The sequence below is a fragment of the Loxodonta africana genome, chromosome 18, assembly GCF_030014295.1.
Source record: "Loxodonta africana isolate mLoxAfr1 chromosome 18, mLoxAfr1.hap2, whole genome shotgun sequence".
NCBI lineage: Eukaryota > Metazoa > Chordata > Mammalia > Proboscidea > Elephantidae > Loxodonta > Loxodonta africana.
In genome coordinates, this window is record NC_087359.1 from 59,670,088 (window position 1) to 59,685,385 (window position 15,298).

The window sequence follows — 15,298 nt, forward strand, 5'->3', positions numbered from 1 at the left end:
AAACACAGGTAAACATCCTTCTGGTATTCTCTGTTTTCAGCCAGGATCTATCTGACATCAGCAATGATATCCCTGGTTCCATGTCCTCTTCTGAAACCAGCCTGAATTTCTGGCAGTTCTCTGTTGATGTACTGCTGCAGCCGCTTTTGAATGATCTTCAGCAAAATTTTGCTTGCGTGTGATATTAATGATATTGTTTGATAATTTCCGCATTCAGCTGGATTGCCTTTCTTGGGGATAGGCATAAATATGGATCTCTTCCAGTCAGTTGGCCAGGAAGCTCTCTTCCATATTTCTTGGCGTAGACGAGTGAGCACTCTCAGTGCAGCATCCTTTTGTTGAAACATCTCAATTGATATTCGGTCAATTCCCCCACATGCCTGTCAGTTTGTCCTACTGTGGGCATTTGTGTGTTGCTGTGATGCTGGAAGCTATGCCACCGGTATTCAGATACCAGCAGGGTCACCCATGGAGGACAGGTATTAGCTGAGCATCCAGACTAAGACAGACTAGGAAGAAGGACTCGGCAGTCTACTTCTGAAAAAAATTAGCCAGTGAAACCTTATGAATAGCAGTGGAAATTTGTCTCATATAGTGCTGGAAGATGAGCCCCCCAGGTTGGAAGGCACTCAAAAAATGACTGGGGAAGAGCTGCCTCCTCAAAGTAGAGTCGACCTTAATGATGTGGATGGAGTAAAGCTTTTGGGACCTTCATTTGCTGATGTGGCACAACTCAAAATGAGAAGAAACAGCTGCAAACATCCATTAATAATCAGAACCTGGAATGTACAAAGTATGAATCTAGGAAAATTGGAAATGGTCAAAAATGAAATGGGGATATCCATCTGCAAAAAAATGAAACAAGACCCATACCTCACTCCATGCACAAAAACTAACTCAAAATGGATCAAAGACCTAAATATAAAATCTAAAATGATAAAGATCATGGAAGAAAAAATAGGGACAACGTTAGGAGCCCTAATACATGGCATAAACAGTAGAGAAAACCGTGTAAAGAACGTAGAAGAAAAGCTAGATAACTGGGAGCTCCTAAAAATCAAACACTTATGCTCATCCAAAGACTTCAACAAAAGAGTAAGAAGACTACCTACAGACTGGGAAAAGGTTTTTAGCTATGACATTTCTGATCAGAGCCTGATCTCTAAAATCTACATAATACTGCAAAAACTCAACTGCAAAAAGACAAATAACCCAATTAGAAAATGGGCAAAAGATATGAATAGACACTTCACTGAAGAAGACATTCAGGTAGCTAACAGATATATGAGGAAATGTTCACGATCATTAGCCATTAGAGAAATGCAGATCAAAACTACAATGAGATTTCATCTCACTCCAACGAGGCTGGCATTAATCCAAAAAACACAAAATAATAAATGTTGGAGAGGCTAGGGAGAGATTGGAACACTTCTATACTGCTGGTGGGAATGTCAAATGGTACAACCACTTTGGAAACCGATTTGGCGCTTCCTTAAAAAGCTAGAAATAGAACTACCATATGATCCAGCAATCTCACTCCTTGGAATATACCCTAGAGAAATAAGAGCTTTTACACAAACAGATATATGCACACCCACGTTTATTGCAGCACTGTTTACAATAGCGAAAACATGGAAGCAACCAAGGTGCCTATCAATGGATGAATGGATAAATAAATTATGGTATATTCACACGATGGAATACTACATATTGATAAAGAACAGTGAGGAATCAGTGAAACATTTCATAACATGGAGGAATCTGGAAGGCACTATGCTGAGTGAAATTAGTCAGTTGCAAAAGGACAAATATTGTAAAAGACCACTATTATAAGAACTTGAGAAAAAGTTTAAACTAAGAAGAAAACATTCTTTCATGGTTACGAGAAGGGGGAGGGAGGGAGGGTGGCAGAGGGGCATCCACTAATTAGATAGTAGTTAAGAACTACTTTAGGTGAAGGGAAAGACAGCACGCAATACAGGGGAGGTCAGCACAATTGGACTAAACCAAAAGCAGTTTCCTGAATAAACTGAATGTTTCAAAGGCCAGAGTAGCAGGGGCAGGGGTCTGGGGACCATGGTTTCAGGGGACATCTAAGTCAATTGGCATAATAAAATCTATTAACAAAACATTCTGCATCCCACTTTGAAGAGTAGCATCTGGGGTCTTAAACACTAGGCAAGCAGCCATCTAAGATGCATCAATTGGTCTCAATCCACCTGGATCAAAGGAGAATGAAGAACACCAAGGACACAAGGTGATTACAAGTCCAAGAGACAGAAAGGACCACATGAACCAGCGACTACATCATCCTGAGACCAGAAGAACTAGATGGTGCCCGGCTACAACCGATGACTGCCCTGACAGGGAACACAACAGAGAACCCCTGAGGGAGCAGGAGAGCAGTGGGATGCAGACACCAAATTCTCATAAGACCAGACTTAATGGTCTGACTGAGACTGGAAGGACCCCGGTGGTCATGGCCCCCAGACCTTCTGTTGCCCCAGGACAGGAACCATTCCCGAAGCCGACTCTTCAGATATGGATTGGACTGGACAATGGGTTGGAGAAGAATGCTGGTGAGCAGTGAGCTTTTTGGATCAGATGGACGCTTGAAACTATGTTGGCATCTCCTGCCTGGAGGGTAGATGAGAGGGTGGAGGGGGTTAGATGCTGGCGAAATGGACATGAAAAGAGGGAGTGGAGGGAGAGAGCAGGCTGTCTCATTAAATAAAAAAAAAAAAATTAGGGGGAGAGTAATTGGGAGTGTGTAGCAAGGTGTATATGGGTTTGTGTGTGAGAGACTGACTTGATTTGTAAACTTTCACTTGAAGCACAATAAAAATTATTTAAAAAAGTGAAATGGAATGCATAAACATCAATATCCTAGGCATTAGTGAGCTGAAATGGACTGGTATTGGCCATTTTGAATTGGATAATCATATAGTCTACTACGCTGGGAATGACAACTTGAAGAGGAACGGTGTTGTATTCATCATCAAAAAGAACATGTCAAGATCTATCCCGAAGTACAACACTGTCAGTGATAGGATAATGTCCTTCCTACAGGGAGAGCAATTAATATGACTGTTTTTCAAATTTATGCACCACTCACGAAGGCCAAGGATGAAGAAATTGAAGATTTTTCTCAGCTTCTGCAGTCCGAAATTGATCAAATGAGCAATCAGGATCCGTTGATAATTACTGGTGATTGGAATGCAAAAGTCAGAAACAAAGAAGAAGGACTGGTAGTTGGAAAATATGGCCTTGGTGATAGAAACAATGCCAGAAATCAAATGACAGAATTTTGCAAGACCAACGACTTCTTCATCGCAAATACCTTCTTTCACCAACATAAACGGCCACTATTTTTTTTTTTTTATACACATGGACCTTGCCAGATGGAACACACAGGACTCAAATCGACTACATCTGGGGAAAGAGACAATGGAAAAGCTCGATATCTCAGTCAGAACAAGGCCAGGGGCCAACTGTGGAACAGACAAGCAATTTGCTCATATGCAAGTTCAAGATGAAACTGAAGAAAATCAGAGCAAGTCCACAAAGGCCAAAATACAACCTTGAGCATAACCCAAACCCAGTGCCACTGATACCTTGAGTATATCCCACCTGAATTTAGAGACCATCTTAAGAATAGATTTGACGCGTTGAACACAAATGACCAAAGACCAGACAAGTTGTGGAATGATATCAAGGACATCATACATGAAGAAAGCAAGAGGTCAGTGAAAAGACAGGAAAGAAAGAAAAGACCAAGCCTCTGAAACTTGCTCTTGAATGTCGAGCCACTAAAGCAAAAGGAAGAAATGATGAAGTAAAAGAGCTGAACAGAAGATTCAAAGGGTGGCTCGAGAAGACAAAGTAAAGTATTATAATGACATGTGCCAAGAGCTGGAGACAGAAAACCAAAAGGGAAAAACATGCTCAGTGTTTCTCAAGCTGAAAGAACTGAAGAAAAAATTCAAGCTTCGAGTTGCAATAGTGAAGGATTCTATGGGGAAAAATATTAAACGATGCAGAAAGCATCAAAAGAAGATGGAAGGAATACACAGAGTCATTATACCAAAAGCAATTAGTTGATGTTCAACCATTTTAAGAGGTAGCGTATGATCAGGAACCGACGGTACTGAAGGAAGAAGTCCAAGCTGCACTGAAGGCATTAGGGGAAAACTGCTCACAATAGAAAAGTATTACTGCAGAACGAGGAAGTGGCTATTCTGAAAGTGAAGTCCCAGACACACCACCACACGGTGAGTAAGAGACAGTCAGGTCTAGTGAGTCTGACGGTTTCCTTGACACTGGGAGGAGGGGGGAGGGCTTGCTCCAGGCCTAGTCTGCCCTCAATCTTAGACTAGAAACTCCTAGAAGTTTTGGAGGGTGTTTCTGTAGGAGGGGCCACCCCACCCAGGGCCGTGTATAAGCTACTCAGCTCCTAACCTGGCTTTGGGAAATAAAAGGAGAGAGGAGAGGCTGGTCTGGGGAGAGGGGCTTGGGGTCTTGCCTATGGAGGCTGGCTATGGGGCTTCCTGGGTCCCCTTTCTTCTCCAGCTTCTCCAGCTCCTCCAGCCACTAGCAGCCCCCAAGAATGGAAGGAGTTAACTCTGGGCTTAACTTCTTGAAAGTACCTGAACCTTTTATTCCCTGTTCTTTTTCCCTCCCTTTCTTTGCAAAGTCTTCCTGGTCTTTACACTTCCTGGAGGTCCCTCCTCCTTACTCTTACCTCCCGGGCTCCAAAAACACTCTAATTGCCAGGGTGGGTCAATGGTTAACACTCAGCTGGCTCTATATAAGCCTCCCGCCTGCTCCAGCCACCTGCAGGCTACATCCACTCCCTGGCTGCTTCCCAGCTCCCAGAGGTGCTGCAGTCAGCCCTAGCTGGTCCACACCATGGCCACCTGGTGGCAGGGCTTGTGGGCCTATCGCTCCTACCTGACTGTGCTCTTCCTGCCCATTTTCCTGCTGCCTCTGCCCATCCTCATCCCCACCAAGGTAAGGACTTGGGGTTCTGGCACAAATAAACTCCAGGAGGGCAGGGAAGGGGACCACCTGGGCCAGGTTGGGCATCCTTAGGACCCGGCATAACCTCCTCATCTCCCCTACCCTGGAAGTGAGACTGTACCCACCTGGTCCTCCTGAAGGCTAAGGATTAAGACACACAGTAGGTGCCAGTATGAGTGGCATGGGTTCACTTGAAATCCAATTGCCTTGAAGCCAGTGCTTCAAGGAAGCAGGAAGCCAGTGCTGCCAAAGAGATACAGGAGGGGACACATGAGGGTTGAGCTGCCTACTATGTCCCCAGAACTGGGCTGGGCTCAGTGGGAGATGGGAGGGACTGGCTGTGGTCCAGGCTCAGTGGGGGATGGGAGGGACTGGCTATGGGCCTGGAAGAGAGACAGTTTGGAGAGGGACGAAGGGGAATAGGAGGAAGCTGGCATCAGGCAGTTTGTGTCTTTGAGAGTGTAAATAGAAGAGGAAGGAGCTCACCTCTGGTCCTAAAGGATAAATCAGTTGAGGAAGAGAAATGAGAACTGGAAGAGACTATCCTCTGGATGCCGGGGAGCTGGGCACAGCCAAACATCACTTCCTCCTGCCCCCCAGCAGCAGGAGTCATAGTTATGGCTTCCATTAAGTAGAGCTGCCACCACATGCCCTGCCCTGTGTACCCAGTAACCTTTCCCCACCTTGGGAGGCAGGTTCTGACGATCCCATTTTACGGATGGGGAAAGTAAGGTCAAGTCACTTACCCCAAGATCCAAAGGCAGATCCTGGTTTTGTGGAGCTAGAATATGATACAATATAGGAACCTCCTGTAAGAAAAAGAACATGAAACTATGGATCTAAGATTAACACTGGCCTTTGGGAAGGGTCCCACCAGGTAAAGGGCCTTGAAGCTCAAGCTTCACAGCAAACGTGCCTCTGGCAAGTCACCCAGCTGGGATGTGGCATAGCTGGGCATGTGGTCTGGCTCCAAAGCCTGTGCTGTCCTCTCTCCACCCAGCTGCTTCCTGAAGGCTGGAACAGTCACTGTCCTTGCACCACCCACACCCACAGAACAGCCCATGGAGCCATTTTCTTCCTTTTGTCAGATGAGAAAGCCTTTTTTGCTCATGATATCCCCAAGGGGTGAGGGCCCCTGTCACCTCATGAGTGACAAAGCCTGACTGGCCCCTAGATGACCCTCATCTCAGGCCAAAGCCAGGGGTTTCACTCTGCTGGTGACCCATCCCATGGATTTTCAGACAGGCTGGGACGAGTATGTTTACCCCAGGAGGGAAGCCAGACAGAAGCTGTGTGTGATTACCCTTTAGGAGAGCACAGCCCAGAAAGATTCGATAACGTGCCGAAAGTCACACAGCAAAGCTGAGGCACAGGCAGGACAAGAAGCCTAGCCTCCAGCCTTGCTGCCTGCCTCGGGCCACGGATACTTCCTCCCCTGTCCTGACTTAAGAACTGTCCTCGATCCTATCTATGGTAGGCCAACTGCTCCACTGGGGCCCTGGATACCAGCCCCACTCAAGGACTTTGCTCCTATAATTATCCTCTCTCTGCTGCTTCATCCATTTTCCCCTCTCTCTCTGGTATCTCCCATCAGCACACAGACATGCTGAGATATCTCCTATCTTAAAAAAAACAGACCAAAACATAAAAGCTTCCCTTGGTCCCACACTGCCCTCCAGGTAGTGCCTCTGTTCTCTGCTTGCTCTCACAACAGGAGACCTCAAACCCATTGTCTACATGGCACACCCACTTCCTCTCCATTCCCCTAGTTCACCAAGATGATTCTTGTGACCATCACCTTTCATGCTCCCAAACCCCATGGTCCATCCTCACCTTCTTCAACCTCCAGCAGTACCGGTCACAGCCAGTCACCTCCTCTTTGCAATCTGGCTTTGGGGACAACTTGTCCTGGTATTCTTCCACCTCAGCCACCTTGCCTGGCTCTTTCCGAATGCTGAGATTTTTGAGGGCACAACCTGCTTCTCTTCCTCATCCTCCTTCTCCCCATGTCGTTGTTGTTGTTGGGTGCTGTCAAGTCGAGTCCAACTTATGGCCATCCCATGTGTGCAGAGTAGAGCAGCTCCATAGGGTTTTCAAGGCTGTGACTTTCTGGAAGCAGAGCACTGGGCCAACCTTTTGGCTAGTAGTTGAATTTAACTGTTTGTACCACTCAAGCTCTTCTCTCTCGCTTTCCCCATGGCTTTAAAAAGCATCTCTCTGCTGATGATTCACCAGCCCCAAACTCAGAGTCCTTCCTGAGTCCTCTCTCTCATCCATTTCCACATGCATCACCAGGTCCTATTCACTGTCCATCCACAAGATACTCTGGGTAGAGTCACTTCCCTCCACCTCCACTGCTTCCACCCTGGTCTAAGCCGCCATGATTTCTCAGCTTCCATTCTCCATTCCTCCCCAGTCTCCACCCAGCTGCCTGGATGATCTTTTCAAAACATAAATAAGATCATGTCACTCCCCTGCTTTAAAACTTACATTGGTTTCCCATCAAACTTAGAATAAAATCCAAACCTCTCGGAGTGGCCATGAGTCCCTGAGGCTCGTCCTTGCCAACCTTTCAGGCTCCACCTCTTATGAAAACCAAAACCAAAGCCATTGCCATCAAGTCAGACTCATGGCGACCCCATATGTTGTAGAGTAGAACTGCTCTGTAGGGTTTTCTTGATTGGCAGTTTGAGCCCACCCAGAGGCATCTCAGAAATAAGGCCTGGCGATCTGCTTCCAGAAGGTCACAGCCTTAAAAACCCTATGGAGCAGTTTAGAACTCTACACACATGGGGCCTCCATGACTAGGAATCGACTCAATGGAACTAACAACAACAATCTTTAAGGAAACAGATCTCCAGGCCTTGCTTATGTGGTGTTGCTGGGTAGGTCGAAGCCACAAACCTTTAGGTTAGTAGTCAAGTGCAGACCATTTGCTCTACCCAAGGACCTTCCGTCCCCTATATCCTACCTCTTATTCTCTCTTCTCCAGCCCCACCAGCTTTCTTTCTGCTCCTCTAACTGCTCATCCCCCTGCCTGGACTAGAGTAGCTCTACTCTGAAGCACAGGGGGTCACGATGAGTCAGAATGGACTCCATGGCAATGGGTTTTTTATTGTGTGACAGGAGTCCCTGGGTGGTGGAAACAGTTAAGCATTCAGCTGCTAACCAAGAGGTTGGTGGTTCAAATCCACCCAGAGGTGCCTCCGAAGAAAGGCCTGGTGATCTGCTTCTGAAAAACCAGCCACTGAAAACACTATGGAGAGCAGTTCTACTCTGGCACACGTGGGGCTGCCATGAGTCAGAGTCAACTCAACGGCAACTGGTTTATTGTTGTTTTTTTTAATTGTATGACAGGTACTGTGTAGGTGGGGGAAGGGAGGATTCAGGGAGAACAAACACCATCCCTGTTCTCATGGAGCTTGTATGGGGGAGAAGGGGTAGAGAGAGACAAAAAGCATGTGCCTGGGGAGAGATATTTACCCTAGAACCCAAATGGCAAGAAAGAGCCACCCAACACAGCTCTGGGTGAAGAGTGGTCCAGGCAGAAAACACAGCAAGTACAAAGGGCCAAGGGCTGGGGTGAGCTCGGCAAGGTGGTAGGGTAAACAAGGCCAGTGTGGCACCAAGAGGAGAAGAGAGCTTCAGTCAAGTTTAGAGAGGAGGGAAGAGGTCAGACAAAGTCAGGCTTGCAAGGCCATGGAAAGGACTGGAGACATTATTACTCTGACGGCAATGAGGGGCACTGGATGGTTTTAAGCAGGAGAGTGACCTGACCCTATTCATGTCTTAAAGCTCACTTGGGCCCCACAACGACTTAAAAAAAAAAAAACAAAAACCAAACCCACTGCCTTTGAGTAGATTCCGCCTCATAGTGACCCTGTAGGACAGAGTAGAACTGCCCAATAGGGTTTCCAAGGCTGTAAAATCTTTCTGGAAGCAGACTGCCGCATCTTCCGCCTGTGGAGAGGCTGGTGGTTTCGAACCACTAATCTTTCGGTTAGTAGCTGAGCCTGTAACCACTGTGCCACCAGGCTCCTTACAACAACTTTGGAGGGGGGAGATATTATTCCCGTTTCATAGATGAGATGATGGAGTTTCAAAGATGTTAAATGACTAGCCCAAGGTCAAACAGCTAGTAAGTTAGAGTCAAAAAATACCTCCCTGGCCCCAACAGACCATCTGTAAAAACATTGTCCCAGTGGTGCAATGTCTGCTGGGACAGGGCTTGGCTGAAATCCATACTACATTTACTACAGTAAGGATACAAAAACCAAAAAACAAACTCATTGCTGTTGAGTCAAATCCGACTCATAGTGGCCCTATAGGAAGTAGAACTGCCCCATAGGGTTTCCAAGAAGCAGCTGTGGATTCGAACTGCTGACCATTTGGTTAGCAGCCAAGCTCTTCAACCACTGTGCCACCAGGGTTTCCACAGTAAGAATAGAAGGTGGAATTTCTTAATCTAAGTCACCTGCACTCCCAGAACACGAGGACAGTGTGTGCCTGCTGTAAATTTGCTTCACTAAAAGGCCCTCAGTGCAAGCTCTTCCCGAGCCCTGTGGCAGACAAGGATTCAGGTGACTCACTGTGAGTATGAGGCTGTACAAGGAATTTGGACTTCAGTTCTGGGGCCTGCCACTATCTTCAGGGACTTCCTGACTCCTGGTTGAGAAGGCAGAGTCCAGTGAACAAAACATGGATTTTGGAGCCAGAGGGATCTGGGTTCAAACCCATTCTGGAGTATGTACAAGCTATGTGACTTTAAGGAGCCTCTCCAAGCCCTCTCATGCCTAAGGGCTGTTGTGGAGATGAGATGATAGAACCCACTCTGTGAGTTCCTGGCACACACCAGTAAATACCGATTGCCATCGAGTCAACTGACTCATGGTGACCTCATTTGTGTCAGAGTAGAATTGCGCTCCACAGGGTTTTCAGTGGCTAATGTTTCAGAAGTGGGATTGCCAGGCCTTTCTTCCCAGTCACGACTGGGTGAACTCAAACCACCAACCTTTCAGTTAAACATGTTTAACTGCTTGTGCCATGTAGGGACTCTGCCTGGCACTCAGTGGCATCATAAACACTGGTTCTCTCCACCCTCTGCACTGTGTCTAAATTCCTGAGCCCCTGGAAAAAACAAATTGACCTCAGACATTGTGTAGATATCTGTTTCTTCTCCAAGGCTCTGTTCAAACAGCCCTGTTCAAACAGACATCTGTCCTGTTCAGGGCCAGATAGCCCCACCTATGAAACAGGAAATGGGCCTGGCCACCCCCACCAGAGGGTAGAGGCATGGTCCCTAAATGTAGCCTGAGCAGCCCCTGGGGCTGTGTAGATAGAGGCTTCCTGGCCTCTGGGATTCCTAGGAGTAGGATTAGAAAGAGCCAGTTTCAAAACCCAGGATCCCTGGAGCAGGGAGAAACTTCTGCAGTTTGGATCTTGCCCCCAGATTACCAAACCTGTTAGATGCAGTTCAGCCAGTTTTGACTCATAGCGACACTATGTACAACAGAACTAAACACTGCCCGGTCCTGTGCCATCCTCACAATCGTCGCTACGTTTGAGCCCTTTGTTGCAGCCACGTGAGACAAAGTCTTGTCATCCTCGCTTTCAAGGAGCACTCTGGCTGTACTTCTTCCAAGACAGATTCATTTGTTTTCTGGAGGTCCGTGGTGTATTCGATATTCTTCGCTAACACTGTAATTGAAAGGCATCAGTTCTTCTTTGGCCTTCCTTATTCACTGTCTAACTTTTGCATGCATATGAGGTAATTGAAAATACCATGGCTTGTGTCAGGTGCACCTTAGTCCTCGAAGTGACATCTTTGCTTTTTAACACTTTAAAGACATCTCTTGCAGCAGATTTGCCCAATGTGATAAGACTTCATTTGATTTCTTTTTTTTTTATTTTATTTTTGTCGTTTTGAAAAATACGCACAGCAGAACATACACCAATTCTGCAGTTCCTGCATTTGCAATTCAATGACATTGATTACATTCTTCAAATTGTACAACCATTCTAAGCCTCCTTTTCTAAATTTTTTCCACCCCTACTAACTTAAACTCACTACCCCATGAACTTTCTGTCTAACTTTTCAAGTTGCTGTTGTCAGTTTGATATCATATAGATAGCACAATGCTCAAGGCAGACACTCTTTACTAGTTAAGCTAAACTATTGTTTGGTTTAAAGAAGATTTCAGGCGATATTTTTGGTCTAAGGTTTAAAGATTATCTCAGGGCTCTATGGTTCCACAAATTCTGGATCCCATGAGAATTTGAAATTCTGTTCTGCATTTCCCCTTTTTTGATCAGGATTTCTCTATAGACTCTTTGCTCAGAACGATCAGCAGTAGTAGCCGGGCACCATCCAGTTCTTCTGATCTCACGGCGAAGGAGGCAGTTGTTCGCGGAGGCAGTCACCACACATTCCATTTCCTCCTCCTACTCTTGACTTCTTCTTCCTCTGTTGCTCCAGGTGAATAGAGACCAATTGTTGTACCGTGGATGCTCACTTGCAAGTTTTAAGACCCCAGATACTACGCAAGGAACTAGGAGGTAGAACAGAAGCACTTAGCATGATACTGGGTTTTTTTTTTAGGCCAGTTAACTGGGATCCCCCATGAAACAATGACCCTAAACCTCCACACCAAGAAACCAAATCCTATGAGGGGTTTGTACATAAGCAGCCTCTGCGGCTGCTCTTTTTTGCTGTAGTTGCAAATATATCTATCACACGGCATTTGCCAATTCAGTTTTTACATTGATGTATTGACATCAATGACATTAATTATTACCCTTAATCAGTGGGAATTTTCTATCACTGTAAACAGAAACTCAGTGCTCTGTAAGCAATAGTCTAGTTAATTTTTTCATTTGAACTCTTTAGTATAACTGAAACATCCAGAAAAGTAGAAAGAATAGTATAATGAACAATATACATGCACCACCCAGATTCAACTGTTGCTAGCATTTTGTCCTATTTACTTAAAATGTAACTTATAAAATATTTTTAAAATATAATTATTTTATATGTATATATTGCTGAATTATTTCAAAGCAAATTACAGATATCCTGACATGTCACTTAAATGCTGCAGCATATACCTCTAAAAAAATAAGAACATTTACCTAGAAAACCACAGTTCCACACCTAACAAAACTAATAATAATGTCAGAATATCATTTAATACCCAATCCATATTCAGTTTCCCCAGTTATCTGCAAAATGCCTTTTATAGCTAATTTTTTCAAATAAGGATCCAGTCAAAGACCACAGCATTGCATTTATTTATCTCTCTTAAGTCTCTGAATTTAGTTGCCTACCCCTTCATTTGATTTCTTGACTGCTGCTTCCATGGGTGTTGATTGTGGATCCAGGTAAGATGAAATCCTTGACAACTTCAATCTTTTCCCCATTTATCATGATGTTGCTTATTGATTAGTTGTGGGGATTTTTGTTTTCTTTATGTTGAGGTGTAATCCATATTGAAGTTCATAGTCGTTGATCTTCATCAGGAAGTGCTTCAAGTTCTCTTCACATTCAGCAAGCAAGGTTGTGTCATCTGCATATCACAGGTTGTTAAAGTATCTTCCTCCAAACCTGATGCCATGTTCTTCATATAGTCCAGCTTCTTGGATTATTTGCTCAGCAAACAGATTGAATAAATATGGTGAAAGGATACAACCCTGACACACACCTTTCTTGATTTTAAACCACTCAGTATCCCCTTGTTTTGTTTGAACAACTGGCTCTTGGTCTATGTACAGGTTCCTCATGAGCACAGTTAAGTGTTCTGAAATTCCCACTTATCACAATGTTATCCATAATTTATGATCCACACAGTCGAACGCTTTTTTATAGTCAATAAAACACAGGTAAACGGCCTTCTGGTATTCTCTGCTTTCAGCCAAGACCCATCTGACATCAACAATCTAGTCCTCGTTTATCAGCCCCTCCTAGTTGAAGGTCAGGAATGGGAAAGCAAGGGAGAATCTTCAAATTAAGGCCTCGGCCTGTTGTGAGGAGCAAATTAGCCATGGAGTGTGGGAATGCTTTCTTCATTGTTCTGCTGTTTTGCTCTTTAGTGAACTCAGGCAGACTTGCCCCTGGACCAAATTGTGATGCCAGGACTCCCCGCCCACCTTTTGCTTTCCCCAACACTCAGAAACCCATTGCCACCCTTTGATCTCTTACAGCAGAAGATGATGTAACGAAGTCACTTACATGTTGTTGTGTGCCATCAAGTTGGATATGACAGAGCAGAACTGCCCCATTGGGTTTCCTAAGCTGTAATCTTTACAGGAGTAGATCTCCAGGTCTTTTCTCCCACCAGATGCTGGGTGTGTCCCAACCGCCAACCTTTTGGTTAGCAGCCAAGCACTGAACCATTTCGCCACAGGGCTCCTTAGTCATTTACATCAAGGTACGGAAATAAAGGAAAATCACTGAAATGAGAACAAGCAAAGGCTATTTATTCAGGGCTTGCTATTGGAAGGGAGCCAGTCACTATCTCTAGCGTTTGGCAGAGGCTCAAAGGCAGGCCTTTGAGTAGAAAAGCTTTAAAGTAAAAAAAAAAAAAAAAAAAGGAAAACTTCAGGTGTGTCTTGATTGAAGGCTGTTGGCATGTGGATACTGGAGGAGAGTTAATTAGAAGTGGGGCATCCTATGTAAGTGGTTTGGGAACATATTTGCCTTTCTCTGGTTGATACTGCGTTGGAAGTAAACCAGTTGCCTTCATATCAACTCTGACCCATGGCAACCCCTTGTGAGTCAGAGTAGAACTGTACTCCACAGGTGTACTCCACAGGTGGCTGATCTTTCAGAATTAGATTGCCAGACCTTTCTTCTGAGGAGTCTCTGGGTGGACTAGAACCTCCAACATTTTGGTTAGCAGCTGGGGGGCAAAAACTAGAGAAGCTTGTAGTTAGTGACTGAATCCTAACTATTTGGGACCAATTGCTACAAAGGCTGTGTCAGAGTTTTATTTTTAGGTGTGGTCCGGCCAGTGTCTGTTTGAATATTCAGTTTCTCATTGTATTAGGCGTTTAGCCTATTATCCGCAACACCCCGCCGCCCCCCGCCCACTCTGTACCTCCTTCCCCTAGCCCCTTCAGCCTGGCTCCTCTCCTGTGGTCCTAGCTCAGGGTCTGACTGCCATGCTTTTTGCATCCAGGACAGGAACCTGGGTGTTACCCTTGGTTCCTCCCTTTCCTCCTCTACCCTAGACGCAACCCATCACCCGAGGCCTGTCTGTCCTACCTCCTATGTCTCTGGAGTGCGCCCTCTTCTCTCCATCTCTGCTGCCATGACCTGCCCTGAGCTGCAATTATCATCACCCTGGTGGACACCCAGTGTGGCCTCCTGTGATCTCCAGCCTCCCATCCTATGTCTTCCCATCTGCTTGCCACACCACAGTTGGTGTAAGCTTCTTGTTTTTATTTTAGGTGATTTGTTTATTTAACTAGATAACACATCCATGTGGTTCAAAAGTGTGAAATGGTGGGCTCCCTCCCATTCTACCCTTCCATTCTGTAACCCCGTTTCCCAGGGCAGCCCCAGTGGCCAGCATCGTGCATGTCCTTCCAGAGCAGAGACTCCTAACTCTTGGGGGCCAATGGAGAATTCAGGAAGTCTGTAAATTTGGATGGAAAAAACTACATTTTATTGTCACTACTCTCTAAAGAGAGGGCAGTGGTGGTTCAGTGGAGGAATACTGGCCTTCCATGTGGGCGATCCAGGTTGGAGGCCCAGCTGACGCACTTCATGAACAGCCCCCGTGTGTCTGTCAGTGGAGGCTTGCATGGTGTTACGATGCTGAACAGGTTTCAGCAGAGCTTCCAGACTAAAATGGACTAAGAAGAAAAGCCCAGTGATCTACTTCTAAAAATCAGCCAGTGAAAACCCTATGGATCACAAAGGTCGAGTGTGTAACCGATCTTGGGGTTGGTGCAGGACTGGGCAACATTTAGTTTTCTTGTGCGTGGAGTGGTCATGAGTCGGGGACCTACTCAATGACAGCTAACAATAACAACAACAATATCTAAAGAAAATTTAGCATTTCATTCTGTTTTGAGGGTAGACAACAAAGCACAATTGTATTGGCAAGTACCTGTGACAGTCACCGGTAGAAACCACAGATGTTTTCACAACGCATTAGAGTTGTTGCAGGTATCTTGGAATATTGTTTACATTCATAACGACTTTGAAGTTACAGTAGTCATTATGTTTGGAGGTGGAAATCCCAGGTTTTGTTTGGCCTAACTTGTTACAGCCAAAAAA

The 15,298-nt window shown here is 45.4% G+C and overlaps 1 protein-coding gene across 2 annotated transcripts in view; it reads left to right on the forward strand.

Annotated features, from left to right (window-relative positions):
• The first annotated feature begins 4,851 nt into the window (after positions 1-4,851).
• LOC100654903 (solute carrier family 13 member 2-like) overlaps positions 4,852-15,298 on the forward strand; it is a 36,042-nt gene continuing 25,595 nt past the window's right edge. For both annotated transcript variants that reach the window (XM_023556190.2, XM_003416947.3), the window contains exon 1: positions 4,852-5,010. In XM_023556190.2, the coding sequence (XP_023411958.1) occupies positions 4,909-5,010 (102 nt within the window). In that variant the 5' untranslated portion in view covers positions 4,852-4,908. The remainder of the gene's footprint in view (positions 5,011-15,298) is intronic.